General features: G+C 39.1%; 2 protein-coding genes across 2 annotated transcripts in view; both read right to left on the minus strand.

The window, feature by feature from the left end:
• The window catches only part of LOC139946787 (protein AMN1 homolog), a 13,963-nt gene extending 3,951 nt beyond the window's left edge, over positions 1-10,012 (minus strand). Inside the window, exons 1-5 of the mRNA XM_071944485.1 lie at positions 9,889-10,012; positions 5,304-5,436; positions 4,330-4,471; positions 2,467-2,684; positions 558-726 (exon numbers count right to left, since the gene is read on the minus strand). Of these exons, the coding sequence (XP_071800586.1) occupies positions 558-726; positions 2,467-2,684; positions 4,330-4,471; positions 5,304-5,436; positions 9,889-9,983 (757 nt within the window). The 5' untranslated portion in view covers positions 9,984-10,012. The remainder of the gene's footprint in view (positions 1-557; positions 727-2,466; positions 2,685-4,329; positions 4,472-5,303; positions 5,437-9,888) is intronic.
• A 1,784-nt stretch (positions 10,013-11,796) lies between these two features.
• Positions 11,797-27,128, minus strand: LOC139946788 (uncharacterized). The gene is made up of 9 exons (XM_071944486.1): positions 26,865-27,128; positions 25,058-25,304; positions 24,350-24,397; positions 22,307-22,383; positions 19,901-19,955; positions 18,767-18,953; positions 16,871-16,977; positions 15,715-15,819; positions 11,797-15,096 (listed from the first exon to the last, which is right to left on the minus strand). The coding sequence occupies exons 2-9, from the start codon at positions 25,256-25,258 to the stop codon at positions 15,058-15,060; spliced, it is 819 nt and encodes a 272-aa protein (XP_071800587.1). The 5' UTR covers positions 25,259-25,304; positions 26,865-27,128; the 3' UTR covers positions 11,797-15,057.
• Between the last annotated feature and the right edge of the window lie 337 nt (positions 27,129-27,465).

Below are 27,465 nucleotides of genomic sequence, written 5' to 3' on the forward strand. Positions count from 1 at the left end.
TACCTTCCCTAAAAGACGAGAGTAACTCGCGGAGGTGAAGGTAGGAATTGATACTGCTCTTAAAGCCATTATACACTTTTGGCACAGAAAAAAAAAAAAAAAAGTTCACAGACTTACAAATAACTTACAGGGTTTACAGAAGGTAATGGTGAAAGACTTCTCTTGAAATATTATTCCATTAAATGCTTTACTTTTCATGAAAACAATTATCAATTCTCGTCGAGAATTACGGATTTATTTTAAACACATGTCATGACACGGCGAAACATGCGGAAACAAGGGTGGGTTTTCCCCGTTCTTTTCTCCCGACTCCGATGACCGATTGAGTCTTAATTTTCACAGGTTTGTTATTTTTTATATCAGGTGTGATACAGAAAGTGTGGGCCTTTGGACAATACTGTTTACCGAAAGTGTCCAATGGCTTTAAACCAGTCTAGATTGTGTAGGATGGAGGAAATTGTGCACCAGGGGGAGAGTTCCAGAATAATGTTGATATACTCCTTGCACAATTTGAAAACAGATGAGGGAATGGATTAAGATTAGGTCTTTAAATTCACCTGTCATACATGGGCAACCATGGAAAATTAAGATGGCAAGCTGTGGGCAGAAACTTGCAATGGCCTCAACGGAGTCATCGGTCAAATAGATACAGTGATCCATGTGGACTTCCATCAGGGTTTGTTGACATGAACCCATTGCCAAACTTATCACTCCCTCATCTGTCACCTGCAAGTAACACAAAATAATGAAAACTTATAAAGCGCACAAAGCCACATTTAAGTGCTTGTGGCACTTATACAAACAATAACGTACTTTACAACAATCAAAAGGAAAACTTTGGCCAAAGCTTGAAACATCCAGAAAACGATTTCAACACATGTCATGTAGAAAAGAAATTTAAAACAAAGTTAGGTTTGAAAGAAAATGATGATTTTACTTGTGATGGAAATTTGGTCTGTAGACTTTGTGAGAAAGATCGGTCTCCCCATGAATGATTGGATATGGGCTCAATAAGGAGGCTAGAATTGGTCTCCCCATGAATGATTGGATATGGGCTCAATAAGGAGGCTAGAATTGGTCTCCCCATGAATGATTGGATATGGGCTCAATAAGGAGGCTAGAATTGGTCTCCCCATGAATGATTGGATATGGGCTCAATAAGGAGGCTAGAATTGGTCTCCCCAAGAATGATTGGATATGGGCTCAATAAGGAGGCTAGAATTGGTCTCCCCAAGAATGATTGGATATTGGCTCAATAAGGAGGCTAGAATTGGTCTCCCCATGAATGATTGGATATGGGCTCAATAAGGAGGCTAGAATTGGTCTCCCCATGAATGATTGGATATGGGCTCAATAAGGAGGATATAATTGTAAGACTGGAGTTTGCCAGGAGGTTTGTATGAACTGAGAAGATCATCACATCCACATTGTTATGTGAGTGATTTATACACAAAAAGCAAAACCATGTTTTACACGGTCACCCTAACTTCATACATGTACAGTTAGACGTATGAGCTTATCATGACGGACTCAGTGTTCTCCACACACGTAAATTGGCAGGGCCTCCCGCCCTCCTAAAATTTAGGCCGCCCTGCTAAAATTATTGGCCACCCTGCCAAAAAAAAGGATAGAGAGACTATTTTTAGACTGCATTTAATAAGATCAAACATGTACCTGACAAGCCAAAACCAACTTAAAAACTACAGCATCAGATATGCGATCGTAAACAAACGTTCAAACATGATGTACAGACGGCCACATGGTTCATATGACACACACCACACACATAGTCGACGTCGCTACATAGAAATACCCACTGTATGCATGCATTTAATAACATCAAGCGAGTACCTGACGAGCCAAAACCGACTTCAAAACTACAGCATCAGAAATGTGTTCACAAACTTAGATTGTGAACGTGTGTATTGTGTTGAAGTCTATCAACGGCCAATCACAGCGTGCGGATTGTTTATGCATTTTGATTACGTCATGCCGCCCTCCTAAAAAAAAAAGTCTGTGGAGAACACTGGGACTACCCTTAATTTTCAGTATTCAAATAAGAAGGCTGGAGACCGTTACCTACATGTACATGTACATATACATGTAGTTCATTAGCCAATGTGACCTCCATTTCCCAGTTAAAAAAATCATCTTAAAACTAAAGTTTTGTTTTGTTTTAATACATGCACCTTTCTTCTTCGGTTTCATCTGTTTCGTTGTAATGAGGGGGACAATTTGCTCTGCAAATGTCTCTATCACAGAATGGTTCAACCACAGGACTATGTGCAATATATTTGGTGTAAAATATCAAAGTCAGACTTCCAAAAAATGGCGCAGCAAGATGTTCATCACTGGGAACAGGGTTGAACTAGAACCGCACAATAATTTATTATATATTATTCTATTGAAAGGTTCCCCAAGTCTGCAGTTTGATTCTTTTCTAAACATTCACTGTGTGTGACTTGCCTTTGTCTTGGAGAAGTTGAAGCTTCTGAGCATACGACAATTTTGAGCGATGGCAAGAAGGGATGCATCCCTGATGAGATGGCAGCCACCGATGTTAAGCTCAATCAGCTGATGGCAGCTCTTGGCCAATGCAATCACTCCATCATCTGTCACATTGAGACAGCGTCTTAGAAACACAGTCTGTAGAAGTGGACAACTGACTGCAATAGCTTCAAGGCCTACACACATACGTACATGAATCAAGATGAACAAAAATATGATGAGTCATATAACCAACATTTCAGTTTACTGACAACAGCTTGTAGTTATAGTGTAACACTAAAAGCCAATGTGTTCTAGCAAAAAAAAACATCCCAAATAAGTTTAAATACTCCTACACTACGGTAACTCAACACAAAAGTGATTGAACTTGGTCTTGATTGGTCATGCTTAAGAGTGGGTTGTTTGAGGGTCGGGACCAACTACATGAAATCAGAGCTCAGACACAAGATTGGTTAGAGTGATCAGGTGTAAGACTCAGTCTTACAGTGGGTTGTTGGAGGGTACAGGACCAACTCCATCGTTCCACTCTAAGACATGAGATGGTTCGTGTGGGACGATCAGGTTTTAAAAAACAAAGTATAGGTGCCTCAATCTGTTGGAAGGTACAGGACCAACTCTATCAAATCAGTGCTGACTATGTGAGATAGTTTGGGGTGATCAGGTTTGAAGACAAAGTATATGTAGGTCCCTCAATCTCAGAGTGTTGGAAGGTACAGGACCAACTCTATCAAATCAGTGCTGACTATATGAGATGGTTTGGGGTGATCAGGTTTGAAGACAAAGTATACATGTAGGTCCCTCAATCTCAGAGTGTTGGAAGATACAGGACCAACTCTATCAAATCAGTGCTGACTATATGAGATAGTTTGGGGCGATCAGGTTTGAAGACAAAGTATACATGTAGGTCCCTCAATCTCAGAGTGTTGGAAGGTACAGGACCAACTTTATCAAATCAGTGCTGACTATAATATGAGATAGTTTGGGGTGATTATGTTGAAGACAAAGTATACATGTAGGTCCCTCAATCTCAGAGTGCTGGAAGGTACAGGAACAACTTTATCAAATCAGTGCTGACTATAATATGAGATACATGTAGTTTGGGGTGATTATGTTGAAGACAAAGTATACATGTAGGTCCCTCAATCTCAGAGTGTTGGAAGGTACAGGAACAACTCTATCAAATCAGTGCTGACTATAAAATATGAGATGGTTTGGGGTGATCAGGTTTGAAGACAAAGTATACATGTAGGTCCCTCAATCTCAGAGTGTTGGAAGATACAGGACCAACTCTATCAAATCAGTGCTGACTATATGAGATAGTTTGGGGTGATTATGTTTGAAGACAAAGTATACATGTAGGTCCCTCAATCTCAGAGTGTTGGAAGGTACAGGACCAACTCTATCAAATCAGTGCTGACTATAATATGAGATGGTTTGGGGTGATCAGGTTTGAAGACAAAGTATACATGTAGGTCCCTCAATCTCAGAGTGTTGGAAGGTACAGGACCAACTCTATCAAATCAGTGCTGACTATATGAGATGGTTTGGGGTGATCAGGTTTGAAGACAAAGTATACATGTAGGTCCCTCAATCTCAGAGTGTTGGAAGGTACAGGACCAACTATATCAAATCAGTGCTGACTATATGAGATGGTTTTGGGTGATCAGGTTTGAAGACAACATGTGCCTCAGTCTTAGGGTTAACGTTTGGGTTGAGAACCGTATAATGTACATTCTCAAATGAGAGGACAGGACTTCGTGCAGATGAGATACTATAAATGCTTTGCTTTTAGACCCAGGTCCTTCAAATTGTTGTTTTTACCTGCTGATGTAATCTCAGTCCTGCTTGCCTTGGCAGAATTTAAATCCAGCTTCCTTAAATTCTTGCAGATGATTCTTTTGAGACCAGCATCTGTGATATCACAATCTTCAAGGTTAAGAACCTTTGTCCCACTGTGTATGACCTGCAATCAAAATGTTAAACTTGAGTTGGGTTGGCAGTGGATGTTTGCTTTTTAGGTTTTTTTTTTTTTTGGGGGGGGGGGCGGGGGGGGGGGGCACACAAATTAACACTAGGTGTATAAACACAAACTGCTGTCTTTGAATTGAAGGCAAAGTTGGTTTTTGGAACTGTTCAATTGTTTGAATCCTACAGACATAATATAAAAAATTAAACTAACCTGTTCGGAGCATTTTTGTGATATTGCTGAATGTCTTGAGAGCAGTTAAATGTAAATGAAGGGAATAATCTATAATTGGAACTAGTGGAACACACAATCGTTTCAGGCACTCAGATTGAATTGTTTTTTAATAATATTAATACATTTCTCTGAAATCAAATTCCTTTGAAATAAATTGTTTCTCAAAATGATCAACAGCTGCAGTGCTTCTTACTAATGTTTTTATGGCCATGATTCATTTCTGGAGCAATTACCAAATGTATACCCTCCCTTTAATGCTTTAAAAAAGTTTAACCTTAATCTAACCTGCACTCACAATATTCTGTTAACTTATCACTGGCACAGTTCTAGTCATTTAGCAATATGTAACCTTAACTGACGGTCCATTGATAGTAATTATTTTTTTGGTTTTAGATCAATTCCAGAGCTCGTAATGGGGGGTAAAATTCCACAAGCCCGCATGACCTGTAGAGCTTTAACAAATTTAACCGGATCAGGATTTTTTTTACAAATTTACCGTAGTCTGAATAAGAGAGAGTTTTCTAAAAAGTTTTTAAGGGCTGTGTCTGCTATCATTTGCTTCAATGACAGGGGGGGGGGGGGGGGGGCGTCATACCTTGTTAATTATCTCGTCTGTCACAAGGCCTCTCTTACACATTAGATGAAGTAATTTACTCTTAATGTGAGGAGGCATACATTCTACTTCAGACAGGTAGTGTGGCAGTACGCTGACAACACTGCGAAGACTTCTGTATGGAGTCAGGGAAATCAAGCAACAAGTTAAATGCACGTATGATTTCTTATTTCACTTCATTATGGAGACCGATAACAAAACAGAGAAGGGAACACAAAATATCTACACATAGGACAAAGACTGGGGTGCTCTAATTCGGAAGGTTCTTAACTGCATTCTACAGGGACAAAGGATCAACAACAACGTTTTCTTTGAGAACCAACCTTGTGATGTGATACAAAAACGCATGTTCCACGGCTGTACAGCACGGAGGGATCACAAGTTACGTAACTAACTATGTAACGTAACTAACCAGAAACGTAACTAACCGACATATTATAGACTATTAAGATGCTGCTAAGTTGACACAAGCATAAGTTTTCAGCCATGTTGTAAAGTTTAAACAAGTTAGGGCAGTATGATACTATTCTTTGACCCACAATTCAACTTCTAGCATATATGTTTTGTTTGCCATGTGGCTCATTTTGTCTGTATGCATATTATGTATGCAAGATCCATGCGCAACACCCCTGTCCTACAAGTTCATCTTCTTCAACTTTTGTGGTGAATTTTTGGGGGTAAGTTTGATGACAATAAAGTTACATGGTGTAATCCATATGAATTTTATTTTAAAGGGTTATCTTAAAGTTGTATTTCTCTTCTATATACTAAATTAATGAGAGTTTGTGTACAAGTGCTGCATGTATAATTCTGACATTGTTCATCAGGTACATTGTGTAGTTATAGAAATTGCAATTTTCAAAAAAAGTTGATTGACTTTGTTCCTTATTTTAATGTCCATAGATCAAACAGGCCATTGTCAAACAAGGAAAAGCAACAGCAAAACTAAGAAAAGATAAAGGCAGCTAGTCACTACAAGAAATACAAGGAGAAAAAGGCAGTGGCCGTCAAGACATTTTGTGACATAAGAAACAGCCAGAGAGTTTGCTGTCTCATCGTCAACAATATCAGCTTGTGTGTAAGGGGGAAGCAAACTCATATATCTATAAGCTTGTTGCCCTGTGCAGACAGACCATGGGATGTGAATAGTGTGACCCCAAAAAACAAAACATTTTGATGTGCATCTCATAGAGATTTTTTTTAGGACAAAGCACAAAAATAGTAGGACCGGAACGTGTTCAAACGTGTTCAAAAGGTTGAATATTATAATAAGTCTTCCTTTGTACATGGAGAATCAAAGGCTTTAGTTATTAATTAGGGAGGGGGTACATGTATGTAGTAGAAGGGCAAAGAGGAACTGGTGTTGGTAGGTCAGGGTGGGGTTTGGAAAGGAGGGAGGGTGTGATGAAGAGAGAGAGACTGCCCATTTAAGCATTAAGCTGAAAAGCATTGTGGAGTGGGATAGCTGTGCTTCAAGAGCAGCACAAGATTGAAATTCACTGGACTTTCTTCTGCACCTCCCATGGCAAAGGTCATGTGGATGGCATGGGAGGGGCAGTGAAACATCTTAATGTAAAATGACCCACTCAAAATGTTTGTATCTTCTATACGAGGGACAAAATGATTTTCAAGCTAGATGTGCCAGAAAATGTCAACAATCGCGAGCATTTCAAAATTTCTGTTGAACTTTAAGATTAGTGTCCATGACCAAGAGTCAAGACAAGGAACTCATTCAACATCCTTTCTATTGTTTTGTTTTCTTTGGTATCTGTGGAAGAGAGAAATTCACTTGGTTTATTGTGACTTTAAAATACTGCATGGCTTATGAATGTAAAGGAACAAGTTTATATGTTACAGACATAAACATTTTGTAATATATGTGACCTGGGTTAATGATATGGCGAGGTAATGGCTTTTAATACTTTTTTGGCAATTATATTACAAAATATTACTTTATTCCATTGTTTTTTGCTTAACTGATTTGTATATAGTGTAGTATTGCATACTAGTTACTAATAAAGACAAGATAAGAGCTGTGAGTGAAGTACAAAGGGTGTATCACAAGAAATATTAGTCACGGACAAAGTGTAACGTAACTAACTGTAACGTAACTAACCATGATTTGGGGGCAATGCCTGGAACTGATAAGAGTTATTTTATTGTTGTCCCTACCAAAACACTTGCTAGTACCCTTGTAGTTATAGAAATAGTAAAGTTTGTTTCAGCTGTACCCTGTTTGAGGAAACTTTTTGTTCAAAGACATGCAATTTTTTTCCATGTCCCTTTTTTGTAACGTAACTAACCAAAATTAAACTGATCATGACAACCGAATAAATGTGTCTAGAAATTTGTAATTTTTTTGTATATTAGGTCTAGCCAAGATGTAGCCATGGTACAAAAATGGAGACTTGATAGGCTTTCATGTTAATATTGGAGACCACAGAGCTGTGCTAAGCAGCTAAAAGTGTAACAAAACTAACCATGGAAGTGCCCATCAGCAACCCAGACTCAGTAAGTGAGGGTGCTGTAATCTGTTTGCCCAGCAGCAGATTTAATGAAATTTACGAAACTGCGTAAGTCCACTTGCGCAACATTGTGCAAGTGGACTTACGCAGTTGCGTAAAGTGTCAAGTTTTGTGAAATCGGCTGCAGGAGACACAGTAACTGGGGCGCTGTTAGCCCCACTTGTGTGGCCAGCCGTCGATTTCACAAAACTCTTCCTAACTTAAGACTAATCTTAGGACTTATGACGAGTCCCAACCCTGCACTGTAGCATGCAGACCTTAAGATTAATCCTAAGTAAGGAAGAGTTACTCGTCCTAACACGAGATAAGACGAGTCCTAACTCTTTGTGAAATCGACGGCAGGGCTAGGGCGCTGACATACTCCTTTTTTGGAAGTCAATGTTAATTGTCAGTTTAGTTGCGATAACATTTATAACCCTCCTCCCGACGCAAGGCCTCCGGCCTTGCGGCTGTTGGGAGGAGGGTTACGTTATTGCAACCAATTGGGATAACTTTCCGTATGGCGCCACCATTACTCATTTTTACAAAAAGGGATCTCATTAAGGTAAATTAGATACTATATTATTTTATATCATATAAAACAGTGGTGGTGCCATGCGGAAACTTTTCTGTTTCTAAATTTACTTTTCACACTCACTCGTCATGTTTCACTTAAAGCCATTGGACACTTTCGGTACAAAAAAATAAATAAAAGTTCACAGATTTACAAATAATTTACAGGGTTTACAGAAGGTAATGGTGAAAGACTTCTCTTGAAATATTATTCAATGAATGCATTACTTTTTGAGAAAACATTAAAACAATATCAATTCTCGATAGCGAGAATTACGGATTTATTTTAAACACGTTATGACACGGCGAAATGTGCGGAAACCAAGGGTGGGCTTTCCCGTTATTTTAAGTGAAAATGACAACAATTTTTTTTTATTTATATAGTATATACTGCATATAACTGTTATAAATTCCGATAAGCGTAATAAATATTAAGTCTACATTAAAGAGAAAATATCATAGATTGGTTTCTTATCTCCTGAAACCAGATATTACTGGTCTGAAATGGGGGGAAAACGGATTGTTATGAAGTGTGAGTGCATCAAGGGGGGGTGGGGTGTTTTACTTTCATGCCTTATGATATCTCTGGATTCTAATATAGTAGCCATAATGCCTTAGGACCAAAAATGTAATTAAATTTGTTAAGTAGTAATTGAATAATATTTTTGATTTATTTTGCACGCCATACTAGCTTCTGAATATTCAATAAAATACCAACCAATGAAAGGTGTGAAAACATATGACGTTGCTCCAATGTCGTGCATGCAGTAAGCACTGTTAATGGCGGACTGTCTCTCGCAACGTAAAACCAAAACCTTAAAAATTTCAACATACCATGAAGTGAAAGTTTTGTTATAAAATTTGATAGATGATTTGAAAAAAAATATTTAGTTTTTGATTGTGAACAATTTTCCTGTTATCCTACTGAAAACACGTGACAACAGGATACATAATGTATAAGTTGTGATACACGAAAGTGTCCAATGGCTTTAAATGACTTACATGATTGTAATGTTAGTACCTCCCTGGGCCTCTGTTGTTGAATCTTTCAACTTTTTTTGAAACTACAATTTTTACAATAATTTTATTAATAATAAAAAGTTCATTGAAGTCACCCCCCCCCCCCCCCCGCCGCTCCACCTTAAATGTCAGCACACACAGTCAGATCATAGAGCAAGGAAGGTCAGATACATGTAGTTGCGATAACGTATCCCTCCTCCCGACGGCCGCGAGGCCGGAGGGTTACGTTATCGCAAATAAGATACATGGAACACTCGCATTGCCAGGCACGCGAGTCTGAAGCAAAATAGCCCTACTAACTGTGCACTAATATTAATAAGTAACGCTAAATGTATGTGGTAATGCTTGACCTTGAATGCTGAATTTAGGAGCTTTTAATTGGCTGCATATTTGCCAAGATCAACCAGGAAAACCCATATTCCTTTAAGAATAGTTGCACGAATGTCACGGTGTCACAGAGCTTTACTTACATTGTTAGCAGTGATGGAACTGTATAACTGTTTTTCAAATCGTCCGCCATGTTCGTGTATTTCTTCATTTTCACATGGAGGTAGTCTACCTCCATGATTTTCACATCAAAACAACACTAAGAGTAACAGTCCAACAGGGGGCGCCATACACCGCAGCGAGGGGTTTTGTACTGTAAACTGTCATTTCGTGGCTCGAGTTGGAGACTACAATGCAACGCTTTTTTAAATTAAATGGAAATAATATTATGGGCTTTCTTTCCCCATTTTTCAATAATACTCCGAAACGGAACAAGTGCTAACGGTGCTATCAGAAACGTAGACTCATCTCAAGACAGTAATTGGGAGTCTGAGTACAAAACCCCTCGCTGCGGTGTGACAAAAAAAAGACGCAGGCCGCAGGGCTAGCGTTCTTCCCCTTCACGCAGGATCCTGCTCGTTATTTTGAGTCCATCCGCCTGCTGAGCAGCGTATAGTTGCGGGCTACATAAATTGCGCCAATGAAGTATATCTTAACACTTACAAGAATGGTCAGATTTGTCGGAAACTGAAATAGTATGCAAACAATTAATTAATTAATCCGTTGCATGCACAGTTAGTTCTTCAGCAGCGCATATACAACTTCTTTGTTGTTTGGCGGGTTCGGGGCACGCCTTTAGCGGAATTTTAAAAGTTGCAAAAGTCCCCTATATTCACCCCAAACCAGAAACATCGCAGACAAATCATTATAAAAGGCGGGCAAGCATAATGCTGATCGTAGTCACGTACAGCACATTACACAATGGTTATGCAACTTTTGAAGTTATAAATATTATTAGTAGACTATAATGATCCACACCAATATACCTCCTAGACCAAGTAACTGGGGCGCTGTACTCCTTTTTTCGAAATGTTGACATTCTCTGTCCTAACCGAGAATGTCAAAATTTCGAAAAAAGGAGTACAGCGCCCCAGTTGCTGGGTCTATATGCCTCCATGGTTTTCATTATACGTCGTGAACTAACACGGCACGCCATTTTGTGGAGGCAAGTTTTTGACTCCATAGGGCGACCGTGTACAAGGAAAACCACGCACTTTTGAGGAACGTTTGTGTGTATCATTATTCCAACCATATCGATTTCAGTTAAACAAATGTTTTTTTAAACATAGTCCAACTCGCCCGATCCAAGACAATGTGTTCCTTTACGCCACTAAGGTAGGGCTACCCATAAATGATCCGCCAAACAACATCGTAGCGCATCAAAAGATCGAGGTATCAACAAATACGCAGAAGATAACAGTGTGCATTGGATTAATTAATTGACTTGCTGCATACTATGGCCTATTATTTGTAAGTGTTTAAAAACTTTGGCGCAATTAATAAGGCCATAGAGCTAGGACATCCTAGCCGGGAGCCATGATAGCCTTGATCAAGGCGCTACAGCCAGCCGCGATCTGCAAAATCCCAGTCCCCATCACTGAATTCCACCAGTGCACCCCCATACATAACAGTGCATATAATACGTATACAGCGTATGTACACACATACGTACTGTACATGTACATGTACCATCTGTATACGGTACACTTACGATACATGGGTACTTCCTAAGTTTGAGCCACGTGTGCGAGGTTGAAAGTAGAAAGACACGACCGTACTCACGACTACGCTATACTGTTCTCGCTGTACAATGTATGGTAATGTACATTTGTGTATGCACTGCATGCGTGTGCAGCGAACCGGGCCGGGGAACAGTACGTCAACAGCCTTGATCAAGGCTAGGAGCCATGACCGCGGTAGATGTGGGTCACAACACCAGGGGGGGGGGGGGGGGGGGGGGGCAGAATCGCCTGTTACAACGGCTCTCAGATTTTCCTGGGGCATCGTCGTGAACAATTTTCAAAGAAAGAAGACAACACAACGTTTTCCTATAATTCCGAGTCATCATTCCTCCTCTTTATTTACTTAACCCCATCTTTACTTAAAAGGGGGAAATGTAAACAGTTTTAAACTTTCCAACGAATCCACGCCGCAGCGTGATCACACTCTTAAACTATTAGTTCAAAGTACATGGTGAGAAATGTGTTTGCTTTTAAAATTAAAAATCATGCACTTATTTGATAGCAAATACTTTGTTGATATAATTATTTCATTACGGGCCGGGAAAGCTCCATTAAAGAAAGAGGCTAAAATAAAACATCCTTTTCATCCGACAACTCATACCTGTTATCTCAATGTGATTCCAAACTGTGGTCTCAATTGGATGAAGCACAAACCGGTGGTGGTGCTGAATACCCCCAGGGAAATTGACCTCCTTCCATGAAGTTTAATGACTCAAGTAATTCAATGCTAACACGCCCACTCTGAAAAGGACGAAAGCATTTCCAATTGTTGTGGTAAGCTGAAAGTATTTAATGGAGCTTTCCCGAGCTTTTTTTTTTAGTTTGACTCTATGTAATTATTATTATCATGGTTATTATTATTTGGTTTGCTGTACCACCATGTTCTATCCTAAATTTTACTGTCGCACAGGAGATTTTGAAAAATTACTTTCCCTTAGATTAGTGGATAGGGGATTTCTCATTACTCCTTTCACTGCTGAAGAGAGAGAAAATGTGAGTCATTTATGTTATGTTAAAAACCGGGGAAAGTCCACTATCTTGGATTGTCAGAACTGTTAACAGTAAGGTTTGGCACAACAATAAGGGACATGTTTTGCATTTACATTCAACAAGATATGGAAAAAGGGCAATTAATTTCATTTAAAAAAACTGGAAACATTGGACTATTTTCAGGAAACTTTCTACAGAATCAGCGGTCGATTTCACAAAGAGTTAGGACTCGTCTTAACTCGAGTTAGGACAAGTATAATAACTTAGGATTAATCTTAAGGTATGCATGCTACAGTGCAGGGTTGGGACTCGTCCTAAGTCCCAAGATTAGTCCTAAGTTAGGAAGAGTTTAGTGAAATCGACGGCATGTATGTTTGACAGATCTGTGGTATGTTAAATAGCTTGGTTCCACATTGACTTAAAGGGAAGGTGTACGTTTGGCATTTACTCAAAACAAATATTAACTTAAAAACTAACTTGGTTACGATCATTGGAGAGCTGTTGATAGTATAAAACATTGTGGGAAAGGACTCCCTCTAAAGTTGTGTAGTTTTTGAGAGAGAGACAATTATTCACTAAAATATTAAAATATTTATAGCTACATGTAGAAGTCTTTTATTCCTATCTGAAAGCACACAAATTCGTCCAACAAAGGTGTTTTTTCATTCATCATTTTCTCACAACCTCGATGACCGATTGAACCCAAATTTTCACAGGCTTGTTATTCTATGATTAAGATGGGATACACCAAGTGAGAACACTGGTCTTTGACAATTACCAAACATGTACAGTGCCTTTAATGTTACAGTTGATTTGATTTCTCCCCCCAAAAAGTAATGAGACTGATGTTGACAAGTTTTGACAATCATATTGAGTTATTGACTATACTTAACATCAGTTCATATCAGCTTAAAATGTTTTTTTGACAAATCTAGCCTTAAAGGATTTGGACACTCTTTGTCCACAGATTTACATTTATCTTACACAGTTTGAAGATAATGATGGTAGAAAGCTGCCCTAAAATATAACTTGCTGAGGTGCTGTAGTTTTTGAGAAATTAGTTAAACAAGTCACAAAAATAGTTTTCTGACGACATTGTGTGTTGTGTTACAAAAAGTACCCAGACCTGTTAAAAGAAAAATCAAGCTCTGTGTGTTACAAGTGATCCTACATGTACACCTGTACATGTATTTAACTTGCAAGGGTCTTCTCGAGACAGCCACGTTGTCTTGAACTGAGCGGTATGTCTCTTTATACACCTCTCTTAATATTCATGCTTGATGTCATAATCCTTGCCCAAAATGAGGTCATCGGCGCACGTCCGCCACCACTTGAAGTGGCTGCGCCTATGGCCTCGCTTTGGTTTAGAATTGTGACGTACTCGTGCATAAATATTAAAGAGAGGCGTATTGACAGAATAGTTCAGTGGACTTTACAAGTATTGCACACTAGAAAATACTTGTGATACCATGCCATTATTAATCAAAGATACATGCATAGTTAACAAGTTTTAAGCTTGTACCCCCTTTATAAACTGTTTTCTGTTTGTTTTTCTTCTTTTTTGAGAAAATGAAACAGTTACATATGTACATTTGTTTTCCCTTCCTTTTTTAAACTTGTACCAACTGGGCAGAATCTACATGCTACTTTTACATCTCCTTGTACATGATTGATGTGGTTGGAATAACTGTGGACTATTGGAAGCATTAACTCAACCAGTTAAACATGTCATGTCCTCAACAAGATGAGGGCACATACACCCTGTAGAGGGAGCTCATTTTGAGGAATTAAAAATAAATTGATGACATGATTTATTTTGCCTTTGAAACAAATCCTTGCACGACTGAAAAAAAACAGTGAAGGTATCACCAATTCTTCAAAACAATTTGTTCTAAACTACATTGTTGCTCCTATTTATACTATCCCTTACTATAATGCCTTCTTTTATTTTCCATTCTTCAAAAAATTCCAAATTCCATTATCTTCATGTGATATTTGAAGAATTCTTCAAATATCTGTTTGAAGGACGTTTTATGGCTACAGATTGTTCCATTTGAAACAAGGTTGTAGGCTCGGACCTTATGTAGATCTGAGCCTACAACATTGTTCAAATAAAACCAATAATGCAACTTATAAAAAAGAGCAATTAAGCTAATTTCCTGGTAGCACTTAAACCACAATCTCCACATTTAGAAAGTTCATTCCATCACTTGTTGTTAATAGCATCCATATTCTCCATTGCCCCACATCCTCATGGATCAAGGGTTGTCCATTTTCATTGTCTTTCATGTCTTTGTGGAGTTTTTTTATTGCAATGTTTGATTTAAAGACTTCATCCCTGCAGGATGCAACCTGATCGGTGCCTCATCAGATCAACTGCTGGCAGAAAGCAAACCCTTGTCCGGGTGGTAAGCACAGTCTTGTTCAGTGCACACAGTCAGATAAAAAGCAAACTCTAGTTCAGTTTACATGACCACAAACACCTTCCATCATGGGCGTGCTGTGTATGAGTCAAATCGAGTCTTGGTTTATCATAAATGCTGTGTGTGGCAAGTCTACACATCATTACTGGCTTTCCCATCAGCTGTCCTCATGATAGACAAATTCACCAAACTCAGTCTGATGAAGCAAAAGACAAAAGAAAACAAATTAACTATTTTAATTATTTTAATTATTTTTATGAGAGATTGCCTTTGACAAGTTCGGATGGCCACTTCAAGGTGAGGGCTACCCTAAACAATTTGGGCTGTCGAGCCAAATCAACTGCCACCAGGAGCATGTTGCCACCTACATGTACCTGGTGCTGAAGTAGGGTTATCCCCTTCGCAATACCTTATTTGACGCCCAGCTGGTAGAGCCAACTAGTTCTGAAGCAATAATAGTGAAGTGTCTTGCTCAACTCAAGGGCACAAGTGTCATGACCAGTAATCCAACCAACACACCACTGCTGCTGACCAGAGCTTGTCTAGTGAACTAGAACAGGCGGCCATAAAATGCCACTTAGTAACTTCAAAATAACAATTGTTTTTGCTTGAAACAAAACCTCCCTAACGTCTTTTAGAGTGTTACCGTGATAGACTAACCTACTTTCCCATTACTACAAATGAAAGCTTGGGGCTTGAACACAAGTCTGATTTGTCATAACGGTTTGATAGCAAAGGAGTATTCAGAAAATACTATTACAAGAGACAAAACCTGACAAATCTCAAACTTGAAAAGTTGATGACGTATACTTACTGAGGATTGCATAAATCTGTGATGATCCCAAACTATTCCTAGACTGTCTGGGTTTCTTAGATCATCTCGAGACTTCTGTTCATAAATATCATAAGCACATTTCATCTGTGGAGCAACATAAAATAATCTTGAATTCTTTAAAAAGTGTTAATGAGGAGATTGTAGCTGGCCTCTGGCAACAACTAGTAAGCTAATTGCTCTAAAATGGTTTGAATCCATCGGAAGCATCCAGGGGTTTTCGGTATGATGCATATTTTGCAACCCCTCCCCCTTCCCCACCCCCAATACTTAAAGACCATACAATCATATTGTTTTTTTATCTCAATGCCTTTAATTACTTGTTCATCCTACATCTTTTAATACATCACTTATACACAACAAAATGTTTAAAAGTTGCTCTTTGATTTAAATTTTGTTTAAATCATGCTCTTTGATTTAAATTTTGTTCAACCCAAGTCCTATTTTACTAGCACCAAGTTCTTATATAGTGCATTGTCACACCCGATGGGCGCATCAAAGCGTGTATCATCTTTCAGGAATGCAGAGCTACATTTTGAAGTATGGGCCTTATTCCTTTACATATTCCTTGTAATGGTTTATGGCTATGTCACAATGTACATGGAATCAAACCAGGAACACCTCCAACCATACATCAACACTGCTGCAGCATGTCAAACTTTAGAATTAGAATGCCTGGCCCCATGTCAATCGTTATTAATTTGGTTATCAAGTTTTGGTTCCATCAAACTTGGCCAAAACAAGGACAGGTCAGCAGTTCAAAATTGACAGTTATTCCAGGTCAATGACCTGACAATCAGACAAGTCTGGCATTCTTGTGTTTCATACTTAAAACTTCACAGTGTAATACCAGCAAAATAAACAAAATTATGTTCAAAATGTTGAAGTATACTTGCCAATAAGACAAATAAGATGAACCTTTTCTAAATAGTGCTTGTTCAAATTAAACCAGTTTGAATGTGTGAATAGCTCACTAGAATTCTGGTCCATGAAAAGTTTTGAGCTACAAGCCCTTTGTTTGAAAGGATTCTTCACCCCAGTCGTGCCAGTTGTTGGAGCCCATGTCAGATTGTATCAAAACATGGTCAAATACAAAAGGTACACAATAGAACAATTGAAGAGACTTTGCTTGTCTTACCTGTTTTGCACATTTTGTTGGCGGCATACAACCCACTGACGTTGCCAGGCCAGAGCAGAGAACACTTCGTATAGGAATTGAGTCAGGCCTCGAGTTATGTTTTTGGACTGTAGAAAGGAATACAAAATAATCACCAGATATACAAGGTATTGAATATAAAGGTACTAGTATCTGGAACAGGTACAGGTAAAAGAGAAAAACAGGGCCCAATTTCAAAGAGCTGCTTAACGGTAAGCAATTTTTTTTGCTTAACGCAGCAAAACAATTTGCATGAGCATAAACCTATTTCATGAGCGGCTGCTAGCTTTTGGCACGTAATGTAAACAAACTGCGCGCGCAACATTTTTGGATCGTCTGCTTAAGCAAAAAAAAGAAGGTGCTAACAAAATGGCGAGAGAAATAAATGCAGAGTCATCACTTTCTCGTCTGAGTTGTATTATTTGCAATGGTTCAAAGCACCCCTTGAAAGGTTTACACACTAACTTGAGAGTGAACTAAAAAAGATACCTCACCAATCACCATGCAATGCCTCAAATTCTATATAAGAAGATACATTGTACAACATTTCTGAAAAATCTTAGACACTCGCTTACTTCGCTGAACCTACCATACACACACACATAAAATACACACCGCTGCGCCAACACACTAAAAACTCATTACTGCAATGATGTTGCACTATGCGCTGTGCTTAAACAGGGTGCTTCAGGCAGAAAATTGGGGCTTTAAGGATCTTTTTCATTGCTTAATGCTTTAAGCAAAAAACCTTGATAAAGCAAGGCTCTGAATTGAAAAATTTGCTAGGTGGGCCCATTAAGCACAAAATCGACCGTTAAGCAGCTCTATGAAATTGGGCCTGGTACAACACTTCAGCATAATCCACATTGGCAATCAATGGTACTTCGGCAGCAGTGCTGTGATTGAACTAAAGGCAGCTTGGTTGGGCCATGTGGTTCATCAAGGCGGTCTGGCAGCAGCCAGTGCACATGGGATGCTTGAGTATGCCAGACAGATGCCATCATTCCCTGGGCCAATATCCCGAAACATAGCCGATCGTCGAGAGTGACAGCGCAGCCAAAACACTCTGGTGTCCGACCCAATTGGCGCAAAGCATGGAAAAGATGTTTTTGCAACTTTTCTACAAGCTAATTTGGGACAATTGTTGAACACAAACCACTACCAAATGTTGCAGCTAGTAGGAATAAACCTTTCTCAGCATCAATCCGAAGTCAGATAAGAAAAATAGTAAACCATTTTCTGAATATTATTTTGTTTAAAGCGTGTGTTTATGCATGGTTTATGATGGCAAGTGGGTAGTACAGCCTGTGTGCGTGTGCGTGGTGTGTTTGTTTATTATGCATTACCAGTTGATTGCTGCTGTACATTGCTGCTGTACATATAATAGTTCACTCAATGTACATGTACATGTACGTCGTACAAGGAATCCGTTTGAATCAATTTGAAATGGCTGTCGAATAAAAAATATATGATTCTCGGGAAAAGGGTTTATACATGTATGTATGGATAGCTTATGGACTCAACTTTCATATGATACAAAAACATCCGAAAATAATTTATGATTAGGTGAGCGCTGGTCACTTTTGTAAAGGGTATAAAAAATAGGTTGTGCAGAAATTAGCCTTCTAATTTGTGAGAGGTAAAGTCCTTTGGAGCTTACAAAATTCACTCCAAGATGTCGGCTACCTATTCTTCAGTGAAAAGTGCTCACCCAAGCATGAATCGTTTTTGGTGTCATATGAAAGTTGATTCCATAAGCTATCCAAACATCTAAATCTTTTCCCCCAGAACCACATTTTAATTTCTATTTGGCAGCCATTTCAAAAGTGTATAGCTTGTTTTTAGACACACGATACAGGCAACTAAATCAAGACTAACCTGCCAGAATAATAGCTCTGAATGCCAAGTATGAGTTGTTACTACTAGAGACGTCTTCTGGTACCCTCATGGTAGGTGCTGAGATGAGGAACTTGATTGGGGTACCTTGGTTGAAGGCCTCCCAGCAGGAATTACGATCTGATTTACCCCAGAACTGCTGGCAAGTTGGGACAATCAGTGCATCTCCCTGTCATAAACCACAACATCAGGTCTTGAGCATTATGTTTAATAATGTAGTTGGTACTGGTGACACTCCAAGGTTTTCCCAATGATATGTTCAATAGCCTTCCTACTTGGTGCAACATTAGGCAAAGAGTTAACCTACTGTTTGAAACCCTGTCACTCAATGGGTTGTATATGATGAACAGGGTATACTTGTATTGTGAAAATCTGCATTCATCACATGTATGTTATAATACTGCAGGCTGGCTTAGTTTATCTGTAGGCTGGCATACATGTAGTTTATCTGCCATGTGAATGATATTGATCTGTGGGTGCGTTTGATAAGCTTCCCTGGGTCGACCCAGGTCTGCCCCCGGTACATTCGAATAGCTTTGACGTCATTCCAGGGGCTCACCCTGGTCAGCCCCAAGTGCCCTGCTTGTGGAGTAGGTCACTTGGGGCTGGCCTCGGGTGCATGACGTCACCACGAGAGGGTGAGTGATCATTCGATTAGCTCTTGTCAGGGGCTAACCCGAGTGAGCACCCCGGGGTAAACACAAGGGGATGCACCTCGCTATTTAGCGCCAAAAGTTGTGTATGTTTGAATAGCCTGATTCCAAGGCAGTGTATCCGCAAGCATGAACCTACTCGTCAGCTGTTTGGCCGTAAACGTTCACCTTGTAGTGTCTAGCCATGCTTTCTAATGAGTTATGGTAACTTTCAACAGCCAACCACAGTGTGCAAACTGTTTGTTTTGGACTGCTTGGACTTACATGTAATACTTGCTGTACTATACTACCCAAATACACCATGTGGGGGGGGGGGGTTGTCGTGTGTGGCTGATGCTGATAATCAACCACAATCTCAGCTTTTAAATCAAGTCTAGGTTGGGGGTATATGCTGTACTGAATACATTGAGAGCAATCAGTCAGACTAACCTGTAACCATAATTACATTAGAAAAGATACTTACCACTAACAGTTCTCCTTCCTTTTCTGTTCTGATCATCTCCTGAAGTCGATTCATTCTGAACATGATTGATTGGTGCAACAAAAAAAAGGCTCCTTTTAATGAGAGTACGAAACATTTGTGTGAGGAGTAACATACAGGGAACGAAAAAGTCTGAAACTTGGATACAAGTTCAAAGGTGTGTTGAAATGACGTCATTTCTACCATTTAGCAACCCCTGGGGTTATAGATTCCAAGGAGCTTTTGGAAACAGTTTCCAAAGCACTAGAGAGGTGGACAAATGAGCAGAATTTCTTTATTTGTGGGGGAAAATATTGCCTGATCTTCTTTACCAGGCCAACATAAAAAGTCAATATTCAGCCAAAAGTCTGAACAATCTCATCCCTGAGCATAAGAATGGTTAACTATTTTTATTAGTATGATGAATATTCATGCAGCACCATCATGTCAAACTCTTCATTAGCCTTGATCAAGGCGCTACAGCCATCCGCGATCTGCAAAATCCCAGTCCCCATCACTGAATTCCGCCAGCGCACCCCCATACATAACACAGTGCATATAATACGTGTACAGCGCATGTACACATACGTACTGTACATGTACATGTACCATCTGTATACGGTACACTTACGGTACACGGGTACCTCCCAAGTAGCGCCTTGATGGTTTTGTATCTGCCAAAATTTAGGGCGGAGCTCAATCAATGCTAATGTTTACTAACAACCCGTTCTCATTGGTTGTTGGTTGACCTATAAACTCTCGCTGCGATGTCAATCACAACGTTGTTCTGCAAGCACTCGCACACATGTGCTCGTCGACGTATTGTAAACAAGCAGTGGCTGTAGTATAGTTGCAATAATGGCGGCGGGCGAGGGAGAAATCCCTACTAGTAAAACAAAACTGCAAGTCGCTGGAAATCAATGGTGTATAATTTGCAACACAACTACAGAAACTTTCAACAAAATATAACAACCGCGTTTAATGCAATCATGGGTTTAGAAATAGAAGGAAGAAAATTAGACCATGTGAAATGTGTTTGAGAAAGGTTAAAAAAGTATCCAGGTGTCATGGGTTTCCGGCAAGATGGCTACTTGGTAAGAATTCTTAGATGTTGGGCATATGACAGTACAACACACCCCATCCCCTTGAAGCACAAACACAGACCAGATGAGATAAGAAACCCAGCTGTTTATTTTGTCTTAATGTAGACATATATTATTCATTACGTTTCTCGCGGTAAATCAAAGTTGGGGATCGAAAATATGTGTTGTCGACAGACGGTAGAAGATGGCGTGTGGCTGAACAACAACTACAAATAAAGTTAAATTTCATAAACTAACTCTTGCCATACTACTAGTACTACACTACAACGTTACACTTATAGTACAGCAGCTTCCAATTCAGGGACAAATCTACCAGCTACGTTGTAATTATGATGCTAGTCCTCGTGTTATAATGAAACGCAAGACAACGGAAGTTGTTCGAAGTTGTTCAACACCATTACCGACCGGGGGCGAGTCATGTCCGGCTCACCCGTCCAGCAGCGCATTCAGACCCCTTACAATCACAGCTCATATGCACCACGCTCCCGACACTGCTATAAAAACACGTAGTACAGTACATGTACATATACAGCTAGCGTACAGCGTACACACACATGGACGTGGCATGATTGCTAGCAGTAATACGTCATTCTCAATCGCGCTGTGATTGGCCAATGTTTAGAATGACACGCCCACATCATGAATACCCTTTTATCGGAATTCCGATAAAGCTTTACAAACCCATCAAGGCTGTTGTTTGAGCCACGTGTATGAGGTTGAAAATACAAAGACACGACCGTTCTCACGACTACGCTATACTGTTCTCGCTGTACAATGTATGGTAATGTACATTTGTGTATGCACTGCATGCGTGTGCAGCGAACCGGGCCGGGGAACAGTACGTCAACAGCCTTGATCAAGGCTAACTCTTCATACACCCTACAATGTAGCTCAGAGATCCTTTTACATTCCTGTGAAAACATATAGAAACCAGACTAATTTTCATTTCAGCCTCTGTTTGGACTCACTTTGCAGAGAAGAACAAGAAGTTGCATTTCATTAACAGCAGGTTTTAATGCAGGAATGAACTTTGAACACTGTAAACATTCCTAAAGAAAGGCTTGCAGGTCTGGGATCCATTTCATTAGAGGAACCTCCAAGCATGGAGATTCCCCCATGCTCCAAGATGTTACAATGCAGCAGGTTTACACCAGACTACAGGTTAAGACACAATGTACGTGGGCTGTGTCTTGCTTTTCTTGTTTTGAGAAAGTTTGAGGTTACAAGGATTTTCTTTTAAAACATCCCAAAATCATGACAAATCCTCAGAAATCATGCATGCCTTTTAATGATTGAGTAGACTTACAGTTGCCATCCAAAATGCCTTGAAAGTGCCATATCTATTCCCCCATCCATGAAACCAAAACTGTTAGCTGGTGACACCTAAACAAAACAAAAACATCAGAAAATAAAGAATTGAAACTGGGTTTACACTTTAACATAAAATATTACAAAAATGTTGGGGGTTTTAAAGCACATTAAACAACAACCATACATGAAGGGACAAACTGCGACATACATGTACATATTGTATAGACCAAACCAGTTTTCTACAATTAGCCTACTCATTAAGTTTTCAGCAAAAACAGGTACATGTACATTGTTAAACCATATAAGTTTCACCACGCATCATCGAGTTCACTTCCCGCCTACATTTCCCGCCTTCGTGCATCACCGCTGATCCACCGCCTAGTACTTAAGCAGCATGCAGCATCAGAGTCCAGCATTCTCCAGAAGACGATCAGAGCATACTGATCGAAACGTCGAGTTAACCCAACGGTTCTTTTCAGAACCACCCCAACTCATTTAGAGATTGTTATTACATGGTGTTACCGCAAACTCTTCTATATATCTTATCTCCACCATGCAAAGTTTCAAATCCTACTCATATAAGTTCTATCCTCAGACTAGCTCGATTGACAAGCTCTATAACCCTTTAGGAAGTACAATGCTTGACTCTTGAAATTGGAATCTCCAATAAGAAGAATAGGGTACACCAATTTTGTGGTTTCCCATAAAAACAAAATAATAATTTTAAAAAATTTAAGTTTTATTTAAGTTATATTTTAACTTTAGCTATTAAACTACATCTCTCCAACGACAATAAAGGCAATGGGTTGTATGAAATCAACATTGCAAATGATATACGCATTTCCCAGTGTACGGCACTCTGCTGAACCCTATGGCATTTAGGTAGTATTTAACAGTACACTCTATCGCAGGGATAAACAGTAAACAAAGTAAAGTCTTATAAAAGAACTTATTGAAAACAAACATACATGAATGGCTCAAACCCCAGCAGTAGCCTGTATTATGCGTAATGCCACACATTTTCAGTTGTAAATTACAGTTCTAGCTAAATTGCAAATTCAAATTCTACAAACAATGACTTGTTCAAGGATTACACAAGTTCAAAGCTGGCTTCCCAAACTTGTTTTGTGTCATAACGGTTTTCACAAAAGGTAATTAACAAGGTCGACATGTGGTGGCTTGCAACAAGTGTGCTATGAATAGGGCAAATTGAATAGGTTTGTCAAATACATGGATGAGCGGTTTAGAGCAATGAACTCACTCAAGTTGGTGGCAAGTCATTGGGGTGCGGGTTTCGAATCCCTGTCGTTAGCCTTTTCGAGGAATGGTGGACACACTAGGAGTGTCCTGCATGGTTTGGGTGTATACAGACAAATTTACCCAAACCCAACAGTGTCATAGTTTTATGTCAACCAATGCAACCATATCTCAAAATGGCTAATGGCACTTGTGTCACTGAGGAAGAGCTTCTTTACTACAATTGCTTCACTTCACCGAGGGGTATAAATGGGAACATGTACCTGCGAGGGTAGATGTTGATTGTGTTTGAAAAAATTCTTAGTGCCACAGCAGCCCACGCTGTGCATGTTTATCTCCCCAGGGTGCCGAGAAAGATTATAGGAATGTTACTGGCCAAATGACCAGCCGTCGATTTCACCAAACTCCTCCTAACTTAGGATTCATCGTAGCCCTTACAACAAGTTCAGTTACGTTAGAACGTTAGGACGAACTGAACCTATCCTAAGTTAGGACGAGTTATTTGCTATAGTTAGGACGAGTTACTCGTCCTAACTCAAGATAGGATTAATCCTAGCATTTCGTGAAATCGGCTGCTGGGAACTAATGTAAATTGCACTGACATGTTATTGTAAATAGCACTATATAAGAAATAGTTATTCTTATTACACAATCTGACTAATTAGGCTGAATTTAATCAGTCTTGGGCACTGCTTTGTTACAGGCGAGAACTACATACTGTGCTCAATCTTGTCAGAATTAAAGTTAGCTTAAAGAATCAAAATTTTGTACTACTACTTACAATGGCATCGGCTGCTGGAGCATTTTTGAATATGTCTCCTTCGGAAATCTGAATTAAAATTAAAAAAATAATGATGAATAATTTGAGCATGATGAAGGAATCTTTATCATCAAAAGTAGTTATCACATTGCAAACTGGGTCCGACACACTTGAACAGTGTTGAATGCTTTTTGTCTTTGTAACAAACAAATATACAAAGATCACTACAAGTTGAAAAGTAAAGTGAACTCCTAAAAATATTAAAACTGAAAGAACTCTGTTACACTATTTTTAAAGGCAAAGTTCATGTACCTCTGGTTTTTGGAACTATTTGATTGTTTTAATCTTATGTAATGTATACAAAAAAGCTAAAAGATGAAAAATTTCACTTCCAAAGGTGCTCATGTTTTTAGACAAATGCCAAAAATCCGGAGCGAAAATGTCCATGCAGGAAGTTTATTCCCCAGTACACAATCTGCTGACTGACAGTAACGCTTCACTTAATGAGCAAATGTTTCCAGTACTCCTGGGCCCAATTTATGAGCTGCTTAAGCAGAAAATAATGCTTAAATAAAACTTTTCCGGTTACCAGTCACAATTTTTACATGTGACATGGTAGTTTGGATGGTGACCTTATTCTGGTGAGCAAAAGTTTATTGCAGCTCTTTTAAATTTGAAACAATGCAAACAATAAACAATGCAAAGCAGGATTTCAAAGTCTCAACATACAATCACTCTTTCGTATCCTTTAAACTCTTTTGTCCACGCAGCAACCAGCTCCTTGTTGATGTCCCGCAGCTTGTAGGTTACTCCAACTGGGTCGGGAGTCAGTTCAGTCTTACTGACTCCAACATCTGGCTTATTAAGCTTAATGTCTTTGCACTTAATCCCAACTTTAAGATCAGACTCGATGGAGAGAATCCCATCCATGGTGTTACTGTTTATCAGTTATTTGTGTCTCATATAATTGGGTTACCTGGAAGGAAGAACAATCAAATCTTCAATGATTAAAAACAAATTATCAAGAGAGTTCTGTATCAGTTCATTGACACTTGTTGTCTTCTTCTATTACTTTACTTCTACTTTGTTAATAAATCAACAAATCAGGGTTACCCTTAATTGCAGAAAACCAAAAGGCAAACATTTAACGGGAAGCTTTGTCTCATTTAACAGGAAGCTTTGTCTAAGTTATAGTATTCTGCAATCTCTGTGTATGATAAACAAGCATACAAATGAAAAATATAAAGTTAAAATATAACACCCACACAAATATGTCAATGTCATCTACATGTAACTACCATAAGAAATCAGGAAGATGCACATTTATTACAAAGCGTCTGGTCTGGGTTAAGTTGATTGATAGACCCAGTAACTAAAAAGGAGTACAGTGCCCCAGTTACTGGGTCTAGGGTTGATTGGCACATTCATTTTAAGTTAAGTGCAAAACAAAGTTCAAATTTGCCTCCCAGTAGTTGCTATAAAAAAGTTAACGCAACCCTCCTCCTGCCGTCGGGAGGAGGGTTACGTTATTGCATTTAAGACAGAGTGTCCTACTGAGTATGACTATGTTTGCTGTAGGAGAAAATGCCTTGCCCAACAATACAATACAACATGTTTTGGTTGGTGCCGTTTATAGCATACAATGACATACTTAAGTTACTATACAGGATGTCATTGACACTATGAGTATGACTATGAAACAAAGTATGACAGGCCTATGTAATAAAATAGCATTAACTCAATTTTAGTTCAATTTTGTTGGCAATTTAATTACTCAACTCAACTCAGCTCACTCAAGTCAAAATAATTGGCAAAAAAAATGGGCTCAACACTCAATCAACAGTCCAAATAGACCCAGTACCTGGGGCGCTGTACTCCTTTTAAACAATTTTTGACTTCATCTGTCGTACTATTAAATGCCTGATGTTACATCCTAGACGTATCGAGAATAGAGTAGGCGATTTTTGAGCTAGTTTAAGTTTGTTTGGTCTTTTTGTCATTTTGAGGCATTTTTTGTGGCTGGGTGTCGCGAAAAACAGGGTATTTGTTAAAATTCTGTGCCGTTCCCTGGGGCGCTAGTACGACAGATGAAGTCAAAAATTGTTTAAAAGGAGTACAGCGCCCCAGTTACTGGGTCTACAGTCCGAACAATAGCAATGCAACATCAAACCGTCTTCCTAGCCTGACCCCCCTAAAAATACACTTAAGCCCTAGATCCAGTAACTGGGGCGCTGTATTTCTTTTTCGAAATTTTGACATTTTCTGTCGTGCTAGGTACGACCGATAATGTCAAAATTCGAAAAAAGGAGTACAGCGCCCCAGTTACTGGGTCTACTTAAGCCCTACATAAGACAACAATAATTAATACATAATAATAATAACAATTTATAATGTAAATATTATATTTTAATATTATTAAAATTAAATAAAGAAGCAATACAATTACAAGCCCAATACAAGATGAGACGTCCGGAAATTGGGCCAAATGCTCGGCAAATGATACGTTTTGTTTTTCATAAAACAAAATGAAACTCACCTTGGCGTGCGGTTTGTTTATATTACATTGGAGTGATTTTTATCAAAATACACCAGCCATTGTTATAAAGGCTAACAACTTTCCAGGCTCAGAAAAAAACCTTCAATTCAAGTTTTAAAAAAAGTAAAGGGTTGTTACAATGTAGGTTGGCCGGCAGCGAAGAATAAAGGCCGTTTTATAGTCGGTCTACCATCGCGCGATGGAAATCTTGACGCGCAATCATAAAAATACACAGTTTTTAGGCCTCAGTCTTAGGATCGCGCGCAAGATTTCCACAGCACGACCATCGCGCGACCGACTATGAACCGGCCCTAAGAAATAGTGCTCGTCCGTTGGCTCTGTGCAGACTGTACCATTATTTTAAAAGGGCAATTCCGCATTTAGGGAAATACAAATTAAATGTTATGGAACCACTTATATTAAATTAAGTCAATTTTAGATTAAAGTATTTACAATCATATTAAATAAGACCAATTTTAGTAGTAGTATATATAACTGACCGGTAATCACTTAAAAATGAATCGTTCGCCCTCTTTATGTTTTTGTATAAACCCACCTTATAACAAGGAAGATGATACAGGTTTAGGACGAGAGAGGGCGG

The sequence above is a fragment of the Asterias amurensis genome, chromosome 14 (genome assembly GCF_032118995.1).
Source record: "Asterias amurensis chromosome 14, ASM3211899v1".
Lineage (NCBI taxonomy): Eukaryota > Metazoa > Echinodermata > Asteroidea > Forcipulatida > Asteriidae > Asterias > Asterias amurensis.

Coding starts and splice junctions, on each gene's coding strand:
- LOC139946788 (XM_071944486.1), bottom strand. CDS start 25,258: ATGGATGGGATTCTCTCCATCGAGTCTGATCTTAAAGTTGGGATTAAG. Junction 18,954..19,900: donor AGGAAGGAGAACTGTTAGTG/GTAAGTATCTTT, acceptor GGTTTATGACAG/GGAGATGCACTGATTGTCCC. Junction 15,820..16,870: donor CAACAAAATGTGCAAAACAG/GTAAGACAAGCA, acceptor GTTGCTCCACAG/ATGAAATGTGCTTATGATAT.